The sequence below is a fragment of the Pyrgilauda ruficollis genome, unplaced genomic scaffold, assembly GCF_017590135.1.
Source record: "Pyrgilauda ruficollis isolate IOZ18807 unplaced genomic scaffold, ASM1759013v1 scaffold86, whole genome shotgun sequence".
Classification (NCBI taxonomy): Eukaryota; Metazoa; Chordata; class Aves; order Passeriformes; family Passeridae; genus Pyrgilauda; species Pyrgilauda ruficollis.
In genome coordinates, this window is record NW_024530599.1 from 3943071 (window position 1) to 3961475 (window position 18405).

Sequence of the window (18405 nt, forward strand, 5' to 3'; positions counted from 1 at the left end):
CCCAGGGGAGGGGGTGGCCAGGGACCAGGTGCCACTTCGGCCCCTTGCAGGCTCTGGGGGCTGTAGGGCCCCCCTAAACACCCCAACCCAGCCAGGGACCACCAACAGCGTCCCTGCCCGAGGGGCCATCCCAGCTCCCTGCAGGTCAGGCCCTGAGGGAACGAGCTTTGCCTGGTGCTGGCCCCACCATACCCACAACAGCCCTTTGCCGACGCTTAGAGCAGCTTGCACATCCTCTGCTTCAGGTCATTGCTCTTTCTGTACCTGAGCTCAGGATCCCATTTCTTCCTTCGACCCTGAGGCACATAATGCTCAGCTGGATTACCCTCAAATTTGTTAATTTTTTCCAGGGATGCTGCCCCTAGCCCAAAAGGCTCCCACAATAAATACACTGAGCAACGGTTTGCCCTGTCAGCCCCAACAGTGCCTGGTAAGTAGAAGAGTCCTAGCATCCCTGCTGCTCAAAAGGAGGCCAGAATGTGCCCAGGCCCCTCCTCCCTGCACACACAAACAGATGCTCGCACACAAATTTAATGAGGTTTTATTAAGGCTACAACATTTACACAGCACAGGCTCTACAGCAAAGAACAGAGGGAGGGAAGAGCCCCCAACCCTGAGCAGAGAGTGGATGGTGTGTGGAGCAAGGACAGCACACCAGCAGGCTCCAGGAAGGCAGCTCCCAGCAGGCCAGGATTCCAGGAGAGGGAGGAAGAAACGCAGGAGAAATCAGTACTTGGGACGTTTCACCTCCACCCTGGAAGACAGAGAGGGGCAGGAGAGCGGTGAGGATGCAGGGCAGGCAGCTCCACCATCCAGAGCTCAGCACTGACATCCACACTTTCACACCACAGAAGGTGGGGGGGAGCCAGCAGGGCCCCTGCAGCTGAGGCACAGAGACTACTGTACTTACCCATCAGCCTCCAACTTCTTCCTTTTCTCGATGATCTGCAGAGAAAGCACAAAGTCCTGTTACCCTCAGGGGATCTGGCTGCTCACAGCCAGCAGAGGGGCTGGAGGGTGCCAGATACACCTGGGGAGAGCTGCAGCCAGGCCACAGTGAGCTGAGGCGAGCTACAGCTGGAGAAGCTCAGCCTGCTCGCCCTTTGCTCCTTTCTGGCCACCACAGACCATTTGTTCTCACCTTCCCCAGCCTGTCCCATACTGCCACGACAACCCCCAGCTCTGCCAGCTGGCAAACAGGGAGCCACTAAACACATCCTGTCCCCTACCATACCCTTTGGATGGCTCCAAACGAATGGGGTTTGGGCACATTCATCTGCTGCACAGCCCAGAGCAAAAAGCCCCAGTGTGGGGCTGCTCGCAGGACAAGGGTTCCAAATAGAGCTCCAGCCACCTCAATACTGAAGCCCCAAGTACTTGGCTGATGCTCTTGCAAGGAGCAAATGCAGCTGGTGGAGAGCCAGCCCTGGTGCTCACACACACACTGGCTGTGGCAGGACAGCGAGCACAGGGCTGGGGGGGAGCTCGTGGCACAGCAGCCCCAGCCCAGCCGGGGCACTCACCGCGCTGATCTTCTTCCACTGCCGGTCCAGCTCCGCCTTGTCGTTGGTCTCCTTGAAGCGGCGCGTCTTGCGTCCCTCAGACATCTTGATGCCGTACTGGAAGGCTGCCCTGGAGAAAGAGCAAAGCATGGCTCAGCACTCACAGGGGATCCACTCACAGCCTGCCACAGGAAGGGACATGTGTCCCCAGCCACGAGCACATGCTCCAGAGCTGGCCTGAGCCCCCGAAAGCAGCACCTGGGCCAGAGTCCTCAGGAGACGCTAAAAGCAAAACCAAACCAGACCCAGGACCCACAGCTCCTCCTCAGGTTCTCACAAGAGAGCCCCCAGCTTGCTTTAAGCTGCCCCAGCACCCAGGCTTGGCCAGCATGGCCATCCCGCCCAGAACCCTCGTTTGGCCCTTCCTGAGGGCTGCACTCACTTGGGCAGAGCCTCTTTGTTGTTCATGTACTCGCTGTACTCCTCCTGTGTGTCAAAGTCCCAGCGGCCCAGAGGCCCCTTCTTGTTACCCTGCAGGGAGAGAACGACTCAGAGCAGCTCCTCAGTTGCTGGGAGGGCTTCTCACACAGCCCTGCACACCCAGCCATGAGGCTCCATCTCCCACCAGCCCCAAATCAATGGCCTTGGCTCCAGATCCCCTCCATAAAGATGTTCCATATTTTGTGGAAGAGGAAGTCAGGACAGAGTAGCATGCCTATCAACACCTCTGGGTCAAGTGCCAGTGACACCTGTTTGCTTCCTGACACAACAGGGAGCAGATCAGCAAACCCCAAAGCTCACTCAGCACCCAGCTCCAGTGCTGCTTCTTTCCCATGGGATCCTCTCAGCTGGCACGGGTGCCTACTTTGCTGGCTGTTCCTCAAGGCTGGTGCCAACATACCTGATCCATTTTGCTGTAGTCCACCTCCTCATCGCTGTCCACAGCCATATCATCCATTCTGGGAAGAAAAAAGCAAGGAAAGGGTTCAGAGTGGGTCCATGAGATGGATCAGGGCCTTGGAGCTGGTGGGAGTCGTGTCTCATGGCCTCAGACCAAACAAACTCAGTTCCTGGGCCAGAGGGAAGTGCCCCCAGCTGCAAGCCCTGCAAGTGGCCTGTACCATAGGGCATCCAAGGTTGGAAATGCTTCCAGGATGACTCCGCAAGCTGAAACGTGTTCCTCTCCCACTGAGGGAGGCCACAGCTTCACAACCACATGGATTAACTGGGAATGCAGCAGATTCCCAGCTACCTCAGCCTCCCCCTGGCTCTGAGGGGCAGCAGGCTCCAGGCAGCCACCTACAGCAGAGAGCAGCTAAGAAGGGCCAAGGGCTTGGGATGGTTTTACCAGTCAGCTGTTGCCACAGACAAGGCCAGGCCTGCTCCCCAACAAGCAGTGGGTCTGATGTTCAAGTTCTTACTGCCAGAGAACAGCAGCCCCTTGGCACAGCCTGCTCCCACCCCACAGCTTCCCACTGCTCCTTACGTGGCAGGGTAGCACTCGGCATAGCTGTTGGACATGCCAAAGAAGTCTCCCAGCTGCTTCTTGTCTTCTGGCTTCTTCAAAGTGGCAGCAGTTAAGGAAAATACCGTATGAGCTGAGCCTTACAGCTGCAGGCTGGGCACAGCCAGCTGAAAACCCCCTCCTGCCCCAACACAACCAAACCAGGGGATGTAGAGCTTTTGTTTGGTGTGGGAGAAGCACTTCCTTGCAATCAGGTGAGGCAGGACAGTTCCCCAGATGTGCTTGTGCCTGCAAGGTCAGCCCAGCCCCACAGCCAGTCAGGCTGGCACAGACATAAAGGATATGCCTCTGTTCCCTCCCAGCCAGCAGCTCCAGCAAACTTCTCATTGATGGACTTGATGAGCTCCTTGGCTGAGCCGGGTCCTGGGGTAGAGAAAGCAGCAGGTTACATCTGGGGGGAGAACAGGTCACTGCAGAATACTGGGGCTGAGCAGAGTCCCTTTGGGACACAGTAACATGCAGGATAAGCTGCCTCACATTAGGTACAAGAGGAGGAGCAAACCAGTTTGGCACTGATGGGCTCAGCTGATCCCAAGAGACCTGGAATCTTACAACAGTTTGTGTTGGAAGGAATCTTGAAGCCCGTCTTGTTCCAACTCCCTGCCATAGGCAGGGACACCTTCTACCATTCCAGGGTGCTCCAAACCCTGCCCAACTTGGCCTTGAACACTTGCAGGGATGGGGCAGCCACAGCTTCTCTGGGCAAGCTCTGCCAGGGCCTCCCCATGCTCACAGGGAAGAATTCTTTCCTAATATATAATCTAAATCTCTCCTCTTTTAGCTTACAACCATTCCCCCTTGTCCCATCGCTCTCAGGTGCTCACACCACTTGACTCACCTTTGTCGATGTCTGTGGGCTGCAAAGAAGAGGGAGAGACAGTGTCAATCACACAGAGCTGAACCACAAGCCCAGCAGGCTGGTGCTAGTGCTGCCTCACTGGCTGAGGGACAGGACAAGCACCCAGCCACACAGCAAGCTCTGGGGACAGGCACAGCTCAGCAGGAGCTGACACTGGCACGTGCAGGGGCACAACCAGAGTCACCCAAAGCCCCCAACCCCACAAAGGGTAGATCTCAGGTGGGACAGGCCTTCACAAGCAGAGACTCACCTCATCATCAGCCTTGGGCTTCTCAAAGTAGCTGTGCCTCTTCTTCTCCTCCTCGCGCTCCCGGTCCCGCTCCCGGTCCCTCTCGCGCTCCCGGTCACGCTCTCGCTCCCGGTCTCGCTCCCGGTCCCGGTCCCGCTCCCTCTCCCGGTATCTCTCCCGTTCCTTGTCCCGTGGCATCTTGGCAGTGGAGGGCACATAATCCCCAATGTCTTCAAAGATGCTACAAGTGGAAAAGAGCCTGGAGTTACATGTGCTGCAGGAAGAGAGGCCATACCCACCTCCTGTCACCTGGAACATATAGGACCGGCACCAAGAGCTAAGGACACCAGATATGGAAGTGGTTTCCACCTCTGTCAGAGGTATCACTGCACCTCTGCTCCCTTCTGCTGCAGGACCCGAGTTGTGTGGTCCGGGGCAACAGTGAGCCCTCACCTGCCTCAAGCCTGAAATCCAAACCAGAGCTTGCCTCCAGCCTTATCCTACAAACTGCAGGTCCAGCAGCTCCAAACTCAGCCCTCTCTGAATGTGGAGGGCCAAAAAGCCATTCCTTAAGAGACAGAGCTGTGACCCCATACCCTGAGAGCAGGGAGGCACTTACTTCATATCAGCTTCAGGAGGCTTCTTCTCATCCAGCTTCCCTGCAAGGACACAACAGCAGTGAGAGGCACAACATCCACTCTGCCCCCTGTGCTGCCCCCCTGTCCAGGTTCCAAGCTGCAGGAGTGGCAAGCCTGGAGGATGTCACATTATACCCAGCCCCCCCCAGGAAGCCATGGTGTCCCTCCCCAAGAAGAGGCATTTCCCCAAGGAACTGGGCCTTCATCAGGAAGAGCAGAGCACCACGAGGTACCCTCCCTCACAGCTCTAATTTCCCAGCAGCCTGTCCAATGTGCTTCTGCCTTCAGGACTCAGCATTTAGGAAATCACTGTTCTCCAAGCCCCCTGTCTCACGGCACAGGGGAATACCACAAACCAAAGCACATCCCATTCCCTTGGGATATGCTCCAAGCACTCAAATCCTATTACTTGGTTCCTGTCACCTCCTACCTTTGTCTTTCTTCTTGAGCTTCTTGTTGCGGGTGCCTTGCCTGAGATAGGAGAGGATCTGCGTGAGCTTGCTGATGACAATGTCATTGGTGGTCAGCGTGGTCTGTGCCTGAAAGGGAAATCCAGGAGGAAGCATCCCGCTCCCTTGACAGGGAAGCCCTCCCAGAACAATCTGCTCTGGTCAAACTCAGAGCAGTGAGGGGAAGCAGGCTGCAGGCCAGCTGGTACCTCCATGGTGGGGCAGTCAGCCTTGCTGCGGATCAGCGTGGTGGGGATGTCAGTGTCGGCATATTCATCATCCAGATCCACCACGTAGGCCATCCTGCCCGGCAGGAACAGCTCGTTCCGCTCGTAGGTCTTGTTCTTGAACAGGATGCGGTAAATGTTGCGGCCTGGGCAGAAGGAAAAGTGTGGGAAAGCAGAGGACAAGCCCAAAGTGAACCATGTTTAGTTTATCAGCAATAAGACAATCACCTCCTAAGTACACACTTCTTTCAGTCCTCAAATTCAGGAATCTCCCACTCCAATGGTTTTCATTCCTACATTCACCCTCCAGGATTTCTCCCACATTCACAGCACAGACAAGGTGGGGAACAGCCACATCAACACAGTCTTACCCAGCCGGGTCTTGAATTCAATTTTGTTCTCAGGATCTTCATCTTTCCTAAACAGAAACAGAAACCAGAAGTGTTAGAGCCAAGTGAATGACTCCTCTGCATCTTCCTCTCTGGCAAGCAGCTGCACTCAGGAATGCCAAATACTCAATCACTCACTTAGTTTCTTTCTGGGGCTTCTCCATCATTTCCTCCTCTTCCTTCTCCTTGCTGGCAATCTCAGCTCGTACCTGGATGCAGAGTAAATCCACACATTACAGTCCATCCCATGCCATTGCTGCCCATCTGTGAGCCCATCAGATCCCCAGCCCTGCAGCAACCCTTCCCAGGAAAAGACATCCACACTGCCAAGACCAAGCAGTAATCCCCACCCTGTGTGTCTGTGGGAGAGGACAGGCCAAGAGCAGCACTGTGATATCTGCACTCACCTTCTGCAACAGCGCAAAGTCCAGACCCTTCACCAAGTGAGTGTGCTCCATGTCACCACCCAAGAACTTGGACTCCTGGATCAACTGTCTCCTCTTCTCCGCAGCAGATTTATCCCTGTGCGGTGAGACCAGAGCCAGGTGAGGGCCAGCCCCCCCAGACCAGCCCGGCCAGCCCAGCCCCCAGCACAGCCCACGTACGCCTCGGCCGTGGGCCCCACTGCCCTGTAGTTGGCAGTGGTGCTGATCAGCTCTGTCTCCTCGTAGTCCTTGTTCACTCCATCTCTCCTCTCCTTGGCTCGATCCCGGTACTTCTCGGCCAGCTCCCTCTCGCGCTCGATCTCCTGCTGCCGCAGCTTGGCGTAGTAACTGGGGGTGGCACACAGCTCAGGGTTAAGAGTGACCTGCTCATGGTTTTGAGGTCAGGTAACAGTTCCTGAGGCCTCACACACACCCATTCTGCTCCCAGTCCTTTCCCCAGAAATGCACTAGAGCACCACGGGACACAACAGGCCTGGAGGAAACTGCTGTACTGAGGAGCTCCGTCCTCCCTTCCAAAGGGAAGGGGTCCAGCGCAGTCCTGCTGTGCAGACATGTCCCAAAGCACACAGGGATCAGTGCAAGGTCCCACCACTGCCCTGCTCTCCCAGACACCCACAGGGCCTCTCCTGCTTCTTCTGGAGGTGAAGCTTCACCCCATCCTACTGCTGCCCTCCCACAGTTGTTCCCACAAGCAGTGACAGCTCCTCAGCCTGAGCTCTTCTCCAAAGCTCTTAAATAATCCACTCAAGGCTCTCTTTGGGAGCACAAGAGATCAGAACTGCTTCCACTGGCAGGACATGATGTATAATGACAAGTCCTGCTGCATCTCTTTCCCCACTTACCTTTTCTTCTTTCTCCTGCGAGCTGCTGGATCTTCATCTTCATTGTACTCCCGGGGCATCCTGGAAAAGGGTGGAAAAACACATGTACAGCCTGCAGAGCCACATGGGTGACAGGTGGACAGAACAGTCCCTAGATACAGCAGAGCACTGAGGTGCTCGGAGATGGAACAGAACAGTCTCTCACCCTTAATTCCCCCCTAATTCTACACTGTCAGCAGGCAGAGGAAGGGAAAAGACTGATTTTGACCAAACCAAATCTGCCTCCTGCACAGTGTCTTAAAAGCCATGAAGCCTCACTCTTTTCCTTACAGCAGCCCTGACCCACGTGCTTCCCCACTTCCCACACTCACTGGCAAAAGCCCCTGTAAATATTCCCCTGCAGAGTGCAGGGGAGAGGGTCAGCTGGGCCCAGAGCCCCAGAGGGAAAGGGGGCATGGACTGTCCCATGGACCTGTGAAACACAGCCCTACTCACTCATGGTGGCGAGATTTGGAGGGTGGCGCAGATGTTGGCGCAGCCCGCGGGGTCATGAGAAGCTTCCTGAAGTCTTCATTGGTCAGCTTGGACCTGCAAGGGAGGGAAGGAACAGAAACCATCACTCCCAAAGAGCTCTGGAGGAGGAGCAGGTCCTGTGTGACCGAGATGGGCACAAGGTACCCGTGGAGGAAGCCCAAAGGCTGGAGTGCACCAGTGATTTCCAGCTTCTCCATGGGAATCAGCCTGGGGTCCCTCAGTGCTGCTCCAGCCCCAGCCCAGTGCCCCAGGGCTGTACTCACTGGTGGAAGGAGTGCGAGTCGTCCACATCGTGGCCCTCGGGGGCCAGGGGGTTGGAGAACGGCTCATCTAGGGAACAGGAGAGAGAGCTCAGGCACCAGGCACGGCTTGCACAGCTTCACGCCTCCCAGAAGCCCGAAGGGAACAGTGTCTGCCCGTGGCTCCGAGCTGAATCCCAGCCCGAGGGCACCGGGCCGGCCTCGCCTGCCTGAGCAGGACACGGGGGTCCCGGTGCCACTGCCAGACCCACCGCCCCCAAGCCCCGCGGCTCTGTCCCTTCTAGGGGGCGTCTCTCCCCGAGGGTGTCCCGTGCCCCGCAGCCCGGGACTGCCCCCGCATCCTCTCAAGGGCCCGAAACAGCCACGGCCCCGCTCCCGGGGCGCTCCCGGTGTCAATCCCCGCGCTGAGGCTCAGCCCCGCCGCACCCCCGCCTAGCTCCTCAGCGTGGGCCGCCGAACGGTCCCGCGCGGTCACTGCCCCGGCTCCGCGGGCTGTGGCCGCAGCCCGTCCCCCGCAGAGCTGTCCCTCGCACCGGGCCGGGGCTCCCCGCGGTCCCCGCTCCCCAGCGCAGCTTGGGCCTACACCGCCCCCACGGGCCGCTGCCACCCGCCCCGCCAAAAGCGCCGCGACGGCCCCCGCGCGGGCCGGGTGTCGCGGTCCGGGGGTGTCCGGGAATGGCCCGTGCCCCCTGTCCCCAGACTCACTGTCGCGGTCCGGCATCGCTGCGCCCCCGCTCCGCTGCGCAACCCTTCCGCTCTGCGCGGCCCTCCCAGTGCACACCGCGGCGGGCGCTCCCATTGGCGGGTGCGATCACGGCGGGCGCTCCCATTGGCGGGTGAGATCACGGCGGGCGCTCCCATTGGTGGACGGGCCACAGCGGGTGCTGCGATTGGCGGAGGCGCCGCGGTCCCGCCCCCGCTGTTGTGCGGGCAGGGAAGATGGCGGCGGCCGCTGTGAAGAGCATCGGGGGCGGGCTGGGCCAGGCGCTGAGGGAGCTCCGCATCCACCTGTGCCAGCGCTCCGCCAGCAGCCGCGGCGTCAGGTCAGCGCGGGGATGGGCCGGGACGGGGGTGGTCTCCCAGGGGAGCGAGACACCCCCGGGCTGAGCCATAGGGACCCGCCGCTCCTCCTTCCCTCCGCAGGGAATTTGTCGAGCAGCACTATGTGACCCTGAAGAAGGCAAATCCCAACTTCCCCATCCTGATCCGCGAGTGCTCCGGTATCCAGCCCAAGCTCTGGGCTCGGTACGGTAAGTAGGGGCTGCCCGCCGGGAAACACCACGGAATTATCCGGGAATGGTTGGGGTTGGAAGGGACTTCAGGGCCCATCCGTATTTATGGGAGGGATCGGCGCGTGGGGAAAGGACAGGCACGGGAGAACGGGGGTGGGGAGACTCACAGACTGTGTGGGGCAGAAGTGATTTTAAAGCTGCTGGCTGCTACCTCCTGCCATGGCAGGGACACCTGCCACGGGACCCGGCTGCTCCGGGCAGCCGTGCCAGGGCCTGCCCCGCTCCAGGGAGGGATTTCGGCTCTGGGCTGCAGCACTGCTGCTCGGGGGCTCCAGGAGGGGCGGTGGTGCAGGGGGAGCAGCTGCCCGCAGGCCAGGCTGCGGGGTCACTTCAGGGAAGTGACCCTGGGGAAGCAGAGCAGGGCCCAGAGCTCAGCAGGGCCTTTCCAGCCTCTGGGGCTGGGTCATCTCCCACCCCCTCCCCAGTCACTACACAAAAATGTGGCTGTTCCTCTTTTATTTTCACTGCCTTCTTAGTGAAACACCAAGAAGGGAGCAGAAAAGCCCCTCTGGAAAGGATTTGTTTTCCTCAAAGGTCACCTGGGCTGGAAAAAAATAATTTAGAACCTGTTGAAAAGATGCAATGACTCTTTAAGCACAGGTTTCCCAGTGTGAGCACACAGACCAGGGGAGTCTCATGTGTCTGGGTGGGACTGGCAGGGAAGTGGAGCCCGGGGTCAGCCCAGGTTGGGGCAGCTGCAGGAACAGTTTTCAGGCTGCTTTCCTAAGGGGAGCACCTTGCTGGGATGAGGCTGAAGGCCACAGGGTTGCTCTTGGATGTGTCTCTGCCCAGCCAGAGGAGACTGGGAAAGATATTGAGCTGCTTTGAGTTCTTTCCAAGGGAAAGGAGGAGAATAAGAAGGTGGAAATGTTAACTTGGGCACGTGGAGGAACACTGGGACGTGGTGATGGGAGCCTGGGCTGTGACATCAGTGCCTTGCACCAGGAAAGGACCCACACACCTGCCTCCTCTCACCCTGCCTGTTTTCCCACAGAGTTTGGGAAGGAGAAGAGCATCCCACTGAACAACCTAAGTGTGGATGAAGTGGGCAAGGCCCTGGAGAGCGTTGTGAAAGGCCACGCGTGACAGATGGGAAGTACACACGTGCTGGAGACTTGACTGATTACCTTCAATGTCAAAAATGTATCTTTAATTTATCAATTCATAAACACAATGTGCTTACCTTGAGCTTGGTGGTGGCTGAGAGCTCAAGGAATGGCTGATGCAGCCCTCCCTGGCACAGGAGAATCTGCAGCTCAGCTCTGCCCCTGCTCCAGGCTCTGGGGGGCACTGGGCTGGTGGCTACCAGCTGGTGACAAGGACCAGCCCCCCATGCAGCCAGCTCTGGGCACGTCAGAGCCCTGAGCCCTGGGAAGCTGGGCACTGGGGTGAACAGTTTATTCCTCGCCTGGCAGTTCAGGGCAGGGAAGGCAGAGGGCAGGGCCTAGAAGGAGGCAGCCAGTGTGGCCTGGCAGGCACTGGGGGCTCCTGGGGGCTGCCTGACCATGTCCAGCAGTGCCTGTGCCCGCTCCTGCAGCTCTGGGGTGCTCTGGTGCTGCTCCAGGGCCCGGTGCCCACCTTGCCTGGTGAAATCAGCAGCAGCCTGTGTGAGAGGAGAGGGTGAGAGCTGGCAGAGTGCTACAGCTGATCATCTCTGCCCAAGCCACCACATCCCAGGGAACAGGGCTGAAGGAATTCCCCAGAGCTGCATTCCCAATCCAGGTAAATCCCACCATGCTGGTGGTTGGCTGGGAAGGACTTTAAAACCCATCTCATTCCCAGCCCCTGCCACAGGCAGGGACACCTCCCACCAGGTGCTCCAAGCCTCATCCTGCCTGGCCTTGGGCATGCAGGGATGGGGCAGGCACAGCTGCTCTGGGCACCCTGTGCCAGGGCCTGCCAACCTCACAGAGAACTCTTTCCTGTGATCTGCAGCAAGTGAGAAACCTCAGCAGGAGCAAAAGAAGACTTGGGGTAGAAACAACCTGCCCCAACACCACTCCTTGGCAATGAGGAAGGAACTCTGCAGACACAAAAGGGGCTTCCAGCCACCCTGTGCATCACAGTGTCCCTTTGGCCAGGGGCCTGGGTGCTGAGGGCTGGAGGGCAGCGTGGCAGTCACTGAGGGCACTGTGACTTGCAATAATTCCCCTCCACAACAACAACAACCCTCTCAGTAATCATTCCCCACCCCCTTTACAATCCTGCCCCCTGAGCTCTCACCTCTGGGCAGTGCAGGAAGAGGAGGTGCAGCAGCTCCAGGCACTGCCCCACGGCCTCGGGGTCGGGCAGTGTGAGCAGGGGCAGGAGCTGGGCCAGGAGGGGCTGCTGGAGCAGCCGCTGGCACTGGAACTGTCCCTTCTCTGCCATGTTGCACAGCACAGTCAGGACCTGTGGGAGGGACAGGAGTGAGCAGTGAATGCTCCACGGGCACATTCCTGACAGGCTTGGGAGGGCTCCCAACCCATGTCATGGAGTTGTGGAATGGTTTGGGTTAGAAGGGACCTTAAAGCTCATCCAGTCCAACCCCTGCTGTGGCCAGGGACACCTTCCACTATTCCAGGTTTCTCCAAGCCCCATCCCTTCTCTGGGCAACCTGTGCCAGGGCCTCACCACTCTAACAGGGAAGAGTTCTTCCCAATATCCCATCCAACCCTGCCCTCTCAGTGTGAAACCATTCCCTGTTGTTTTGTCACTCGTGCCCTTGCCTGAAGTCCCTCTCCACCTTTTTTTCTTGTCCTGCCAGGTGCTTGCCCACAGCCCAGTTCCCATCAAACCACTGGATTTGGAAAGCCTTCTCCACAGCCACCCCAAGGCACTGTTGATCCCTGTGCCAGGCAGACCCAGCCTTGCCACCCACTCCTGGCAGCGTCCCCAGTCTCCCAAAGCTTTGGGATCTTTCAAAGCAAAGGCAGGAGCCTTCCCAGCCCTGCTCCAAGGCTGGCCCCAAGCTAACATCTCCCTGGGGACCACTCTTATGCTGGGACAAGGCTCTGCCAAGGGCACATACAGCTGGAGTGGCTTCAGGGGAGGTGGCTGGTGACTGCCACCACACGAGACCTTCTGCCAAGCTGTCACTGCTGCCCCATCCACCCCCAACTCCAGCACTGTCACTGTGGGATTCGTGTTCCTAAAAGTCCAGCGCTCCCCCACCACTCCCAGTGCCTGGGGCAAGGTTCACCAGCACAGTGCCCATCTGGGAACACGTCAGCAGCTGCAGCAGGGCCGGCAGCAGGTCCAGGGAGAGCAGAGCGGAGCAGAAGAAGGGATCATCCGCTGGGTGGGCAGAGAAGGAACGTGTGACTAAAACCAGGGCGGGTGCCAGCAGTGCCCAGCTGTGCCACCTGCCCGTGGGACACTGACCCGTGAGGTTGTTGAGCAGCCACAGGCACTCCTGCACGAGGAAGGGGTGCTGCTGCAGGAAGCACTGCAGGACGAGGAACAGGGCGACGAGCAGGCGCGCGTCCGGGCGCTGGCAGCCTGCGTGTGCCAGCAGGTTACCGAGACACCGCAGCACGGGGCACGCGAGCTGTGACACGGGGACACGGCAACGCCTTCAGCTGAGCAGTGTGCCACAGCGATCCTGAGAACAGCCAGCACCCTGCCCACCTCTCACCAGCTCCAGGCCCTCGGGAGCATCCTGGGGGATTTGGGAAGCCAGGTCGAGCAGGAGCGAGGTGAGCGCGGGCACGGCCCCCAGCGCCAGCAGCTGCACGTTGTCCTTGTGCCTGCAAAGGGAGGGACAGTGCAGTGGCCTTGGAGCTTGGAGAGGGGAGACTGCCACATCCCCTCACCAAACAGGGCCTGGAAATTCAGAGTGCTCTCCTGAACCACCACAGGGCTTATTTCATGTTGGAACAGTGACTTCTTTTGCATTGGAGTAGCAGGGTTTTTTCTGAGCTTATGAGAAAATTTAAAAGCCCATGAAAACCAGATTCACTGGAATTATCTGTGTGGGTCTGGGAACAACAGCCCTGACCCTTGAGTATCTACTCAGCCCCTGGCTCCAGTGGCAGGCAGGGATTGCTGGCACAGCCCAGACACGTGGCCCTGGGCCAACCCCACAAGTGTGAGGATTCAGGGAGCTTGCCTTGGGAAGTGTGGGGGACAACTCCAGGCATGAGGAAGCAATTTGGGAGCATTTCAGAGGACTAGAAACAGCCTCCTCAGGTTCAACCCCTTTACCACCCTGTAAAAGAGCTCAGTGATCCTGCAAACAGCACATGTGCTCAGAGAGGAGAGCTGGGACACCCAGGCTGGCTGGGGAATTGCTTTCCCAAGGGAAAAGGGGAGGCAATCTGGATCCCATCACAGGACCATGAGCCTTCGTGCCTCTGTTTGGCTGCCCCCAGGGAACTCGAAATGAGGAGAAAACTGCATTTACCTACAAATGATGTAGTGGAGACACCAGGCAAACTCCACAGCTGCTCCCATGCCAGCCTTGAGGCCAGAGCAGACCAGCTGGAGCATGTGCTGGGGGAGAGCCGAGTCTAGGACCAGCCTGGGGGCAGAGAGCAGAGTTAATGGAGGCACAGGCTGGAGCACAGGCAGGACACCAACAGGGAGACACAAACCCTGAGCAGGGAGCTGCTCTACCCCATCCTGGGGGCCTCAGGGTCCAAACACACACCTGGAAGCAACTCTGAGCCAAGGGCTGTGGCCTTGGGCTCTCCCTGTCCATCGCAGGGCCTGGGGACACTCAGGACACTCTGACTGGGGTCACATTTTTGGCACTGGGGGCTGTCAAGTTGATCTTTTCCTTTGCAAGAGGAACACAGCCAGAATTCCCTGCAAGCCTTTCCTGCTCCATGCTGGCCTTTACTGAAATACCAGAGCTGCCTGCTCAGATGAGGCTGAGGGAAAGGAGCCAAACCCTGCTCCCTGATCTGCATCAAAACTTGCACAGTTCTGGTAGGATTGTGGCCTGAACTATTAATGTCACTGGGATGGGGAAGGCCTCGTGTCCCCAGCACACAAATCCCACTGGAGGCCCCAGGGCCCGTCCTGGTGCAGGGCTCAGGGGCTCAGACTCACGGGATGATCTCCGTGGGTGCTTCCTTGGCTTGGAGGAGCTGTGAGAGGACATAGCCCACACCTTCCAGCACTGCCTCGTGAGGGGACTGCAACCAAAGAGAACAGAGCTGATCCCTCTGGCAGAGCTGATCCCTCCTGGCAGAGCCAGGGCCCCAGGGTGCCAACCAAACCCAGCTGAGCAGCACAGCCCCACTGTGCTTGGAGAAGAGGGGGCACACAGGGGACCAGGAGGGACACAGGAACCTGTGGCCACACCAGAGCTGAGCTGTTCCCCTCCCCACATTCACTGGCCTTAGCCCAAACACAGGAAAAGTCCTGGTGTGAGCATGTGGACCTGCAAACCACAGCCCTGCTGGACCCAGGCCAGGCAGAGGGGACAGGGCTCCCTGTGCTACAGAATGTACCAGGCAGCCACTGGATGGGGGGGATTCAGCTGGAGAAGAGCACAAGGAGCTGAGCTGAGCCCTGAGAATGAGCACAGGGAGCCCACAAGTGACCCTGACACTTGTGGGAACAGCTCCCTGCAGTTTCCCCACAGCTGGAAGGAGGGCTGGTGACTCAGGGCTGTCAGCCAGAAAAGTCTCTCCAGGGCATAGCAGAAATGTGACTGAGCTGTTTCACCCACCTGGATGCAGGATGCCAGCACTGGAATAATGCCCTGAGGCAGCAGTTGCTTCCTCACAGCCTCACTTTCTACTACGAGGTTCCCCAGTGTGTACAAACACAGCTCCTGCAACAACAGAGCAGAGCAGGGGTGACCCCGTGGGCAGCCAGCACAGCCCCAGGTCCCACACACTGCCCTGAGCAGGAGCTGGCCTTGGAGGGGCAAACACAGATGGATGCTGCTGGACTCTCCAGCCACCCCATTCCCAGCTCAATCATCTTCAGTTTGTTCTTTTTCTATCTGGCTGAAGCTGGGATCTGAGCACTCCCACTTTGGAGGTTTTTCAGGATGACATTTCCCTGAGTCCCCTCTGGTTCTGGAGCTTGCCTGGGTGGTGCATTCAAATGCGATCAGCAGTGAGGTCACTGCCCACCTTGCTCCTTAGCTCTGACCTTGTCTCCTTCCCCATGGAGCAGCTGGAAAACACATGGGCAGACCAGAGCTACTCCAGCTGTTTGCTCCTTCCCTGATCAAGTTGCAAGGCATGCAGCCACAGGCACTCTATCTACTCTTATCCTTTTCCTTATACATTTTCTTAAGTGACATCTTTGTAATTTTATATTGTGTCATTTCTATAGATAACAACCAAAATGGTTACATACCTCCTTTCTATTGCAAATTGTTCTAAAATAAACCTACCAAATATATATACACACACACATATGTGCATAAACATGGCTCACTCAGTGTGGTTCCACTCTAATGCAACTCAAGGGATCTGTGATGAACAGGAACTCAGTTACCCCAGCTCAGGGCAGGCTGTAACACCTGGGCACTGGGAACAATCCTGCTCTGAGGGCCAGGCTGTGATGCCGAAAGATTTTTGCTACCAGAGGGCCCCTCCTCAGCAACACTCCCACGTGAGCCACATGTGACCACAAGAGGTGAACACCAACCACACCAAAGGATTCCCAGGTGCACAGGGCTCTCACCGTGAGCTCCAGGCTGTGTCCCGACAGGTAGGTGAGCAGGTAGGAGGTGACAGGCAGGCACGCCTCGGCCACGGCAGGGACACTGGAGTGGGACAGCTCGTGCAGACAGCGGGCAGCCTCCAGCTGCAGGTCAGCCAGGCTGCTGGTGAAGAGCCCGGTGAGCGTCCGGATGCTGCCGTCCAACCTGGGGACCCAAAGGCTGCTGTCACCTCCAGCTTGCCCAGCCAAGCACAGGGACACAGGGCCCTCGGGACACGTCCCTGTAACGGCACAGCAGGCCTGGGCTGACCTGACAAACTTCTGCTGAGTCTCCTCGTTCTGCAGAGCCCAGCGGAGGCGGCCGAGCGATCGCTTCCTGTCCTCCGAACCCCTCTGCACACCCCTGAGCACCTCCAGAACCTGGCCAGGGAATTCAGAGGTGGGTGAGCTTCCAGCACTGCCAGCATTAAGATTTATTAATCTTAATTAATAAAGATTGACTAATTAATTCTCAAGGCAAAGGAGCCCAGTGCACAAAGGTGGGCACAAGGAGCCTTAACTGTGCCTGGCAGTGAACCAGAACCATTCCCAAACCCAGCCCTGCCCAGCCTCCTTCACATGCTGAGTCTGGGGAAGACCCCCGGGACCCCATTGCCCCAGAGAATGTCAGGTTCATCACCTCATCCTCTGAGAGTGGGTCTGGCACGACATCTGCTCCATGCTGTGCCCCCTCCTCGGCCGCGCTGTCCTCCCGCAGCAGCCGCTTGCTGACCAGCTGCTCCTGCCGCCGCGCCTTCCTGAGAGCTGCAGGACCAGAAGGTCCCAGGTGTCACCACCCGCCCGGGCCAGGACGCTCCTCCAGCCCACCCAAGAGCCTCATTCCTCCCTTATCCAGGGAGGAACTGCCCATTCCTCCCTGTGCAAGGCTGGAAGGGATGCACGAGCAGGGACAGAACTTGGAGCTGGGCTGAGGGTCGGGCACACAAAGTGTGAAGCCACTGCTGGGATAAGGGGCAGGAACACGGGACCTGAGGCTGGATTCCACACAGGAACAGAAAATCATTAAAGTTGGAAAAGAAGTGCAGGATCATCAACTCCAGCCTTCAACTGAACACCACCATGGCCACTAAGCCATGCCCCAAGTGCCCCGTCTACTTGTTTGGAAAACACCTCCAGGAATGATGACTCCACCTGTTCCAATGTCTGATCATCCTTCTGGTGAAGACATTTTCCTCATTATCCAAGCTAAACCTCCCCAGCACAGCCTGAGGCCGTTCCCTCTCCTCCTGTCCCTGTTCCCTGGAGCACAGCCCGACCCCCCGGCTGTCCCCTCCTGTCAGGAGCTCTGCAGAGCCACAAGGTCCCCCTGAGCCTCCTTTCCTCCAGGCTAAGACCTAGGCGAGACCTTGGAAAACCCGAACAGCGTGGGGCAGTGGAAGAAACGGGGAACTCATGGCAGAAACCCCAAGGGTTAAAATCTGAAGCTGTAAAACGCTTCCCCGAGCGGCAGCGGCGCCGCTCCCCCCGCGCATCCCGCGGGGCGCGGCCGGGCGGGGATGGGGATGGCGAGGGCCGAGCTGGGGGGTCCCTCCCACCCCGGGGGACCCCGCACACCCCCGGCTGTGCCCGCTGTGCCCGGCCGGACCTGCCTCTCGCTCCCGCCGCCGCACCCGCAGCTCCTCCGCGCTGCGCCCGCCGCGCCGGCCCCGCCGCCGGCCCCACATGGCGGAGCGGGAGGAGGAGCGGGAGGAGGAGGAGGAAAAGGCCGTCCCGGGGCGGGGAAAATACGGTCCCGGCCCCCTTCGCATCCGGAGCATCCAGCCCGCTCCGGGCACCGGCCGCCGTGCCCCGCAGGGGTGGGATGCGCGCTCGCAGTGCTGAGGGCAAAAAAAGCCCCCGGAGGTTCAGCAGAAATGCGGAACGAGGCGGATCCCTGCCCAGGGACCTTCCGCCGCGGCGATGGGCACCGAGGGGCAGAGCAGTTCGTGCTTCCCCTGCGAGGTGTTCGGGGAGTTTGCCGCTGCAGGGCAGACATTGAAGGCACCAGCCCCGGCTCTCAGAAGGGGCCGGGAGGAGAGCTCACAGGGCAGCTGTGACTTTTCCATCATCACTCAGCAGCAGTTTCATGGAATTCCAGACCCTTTTGGATAGGAAGAGACCTTAAAGCTCACCCAGTTCCAACCCCTCCACACGGGCAAGGACACCATTCCAGGCTGCTCCAAACCCTGTCCAGCCCGGCCTTGGGCACTGCCAGGGATCCAGGGGCAGCCACAGCTGCTCTGGGCACCCTGTGCCAGGGCCTGCCCGCCCTCACAGGAAGAATTCCTTCCCAATATCCATCTAACCCTGCCTCTGGCAGTGGGAAGCCATTCCCTGAGTCCTGTCACTCCGGGCCCTTGTCCCAGGTCCCTCTCCTGGAGCCCCTTTCGGCCCTGGCAGGGGCTCTGAGCTCTCCCCTGAGCCTCCTCCAGGCTGGAGAGCCCCATCTCCCAGCCTGCCTACACAGCAGGTGCTGTGCCCAGCCCTTGGAGCATTTCTGAGGTCTCCTCTGGACTTGCTGCAGCAGCTCCATGCCCTTCTGTGCTGAGGAATTTCATGTAAGCCAAGGATGTAGAAGAGGAATCA

At 58.8% G+C, this 18405-nt stretch overlaps 3 protein-coding genes across 3 annotated transcripts; 1 reads left to right on the forward strand and 2 right to left on the reverse strand.

The window, feature by feature from the left end:
- Positions 1–525: 525 nt before the first annotated feature.
- Positions 526–8675, reverse strand: IK (IK cytokine). Its single transcript, XM_041488025.1, has 20 exons — positions 8585–8675; positions 7883–7949; positions 7581–7673; positions 7107–7166; positions 6424–6591; positions 6226–6340; positions 5957–6027; positions 5801–5847; positions 5412–5575; positions 5184–5292; positions 4735–4774; positions 4137–4356; positions 3866–3884; positions 3312–3390; positions 2989–3069; positions 2404–2461; positions 1945–2033; positions 1524–1632; positions 911–945; positions 526–754 (listed from the first exon to the last, which is right to left on the reverse strand). Exons 1-20 carry the CDS (start codon positions 8598–8600, stop codon positions 727–729), a joined length of 1668 nt encoding a protein of 555 aa, XP_041343959.1. The 5' UTR covers positions 8601–8675; the 3' UTR covers positions 526–726.
- Positions 8676–8780: 105 nt separating this feature from the next.
- Positions 8781–10359, forward strand: NDUFA2 (NADH:ubiquinone oxidoreductase subunit A2). The gene is made up of 3 exons (XM_041488027.1): positions 8781–8922; positions 9023–9129; positions 10166–10359. The coding sequence occupies exons 1-3, from the start codon at positions 8819–8821 to the stop codon at positions 10255–10257; spliced, it is 303 nt and encodes a 100-aa protein (XP_041343961.1). The 5' UTR covers positions 8781–8818; the 3' UTR covers positions 10258–10359.
- Positions 10303–17603, reverse strand: TMCO6 (transmembrane and coiled-coil domains 6). The gene is made up of 12 exons (XM_041488026.1): positions 17426–17603; positions 16460–16584; positions 16091–16200; positions 15802–15985; positions 14831–14935; positions 14206–14291; positions 13556–13672; positions 12788–12899; positions 12535–12700; positions 12353–12447; positions 11395–11562; positions 10303–10774 (listed from the first exon to the last, which is right to left on the reverse strand). The coding sequence occupies exons 1-12, from the start codon at positions 17595–17597 to the stop codon at positions 10616–10618; spliced, it is 1599 nt and encodes a 532-aa protein (XP_041343960.1). The 5' UTR covers positions 17598–17603; the 3' UTR covers positions 10303–10615.
- Positions 17604–18405: the final 802 nt, after the last annotated feature.

Bases quoted from the DNA above. Each gene is read 5' to 3' on its own strand.
- NDUFA2 (XM_041488027.1), top strand. From the start codon at position 8,819: ATGGCGGCGGCCGCTGTGAAGAGCATCGGGGGCGGGCTGGGCCAGGCG. The intron at 8,923-9,022 runs GTCAGCGCGGGG...TTCCCTCCGCAG, and splicing joins GCCAGCAGCCGCGGCGTCAG to GGAATTTGTCGAGCAGCACT. The intron at 9,130-10,165 runs GTAAGTAGGGGC...GTTTTCCCACAG, and splicing joins CAAGCTCTGGGCTCGGTACG to AGTTTGGGAAGGAGAAGAGC.
- IK (XM_041488025.1), bottom strand. The intron at 6,341-6,423 runs GTACGTGGGCTG...CTCACCGCACAG, and splicing joins GTGGGGCCCACGGCCGAGGC to GGATAAATCTGCTGCGGAGA. The intron at 5,293-5,411 runs GTACCAGCTGGC...TTTCCCTTTCAG, and splicing joins CTGACTGCCCCACCATGGAG to GCACAGACCACGCTGACCAC.
- TMCO6 (XM_041488026.1), bottom strand. From the start codon at position 17,597: ATGCTCCGGATGCGAAGGGGGCCGGGACCGTATTTTCCCCGCCCCGGG. The intron at 12,448-12,534 runs GTCAGTGTCCCA...CTGCCCACCCAG, and splicing joins GCTGCTCAACAACCTCACGG to CGGATGATCCCTTCTTCTGC. The intron at 10,775-11,394 runs GTGAGAGCTCAG...CCTCTCACACAG, and splicing joins TCTTCCTGCACTGCCCAGAG to GCTGCTGCTGATTTCACCAG.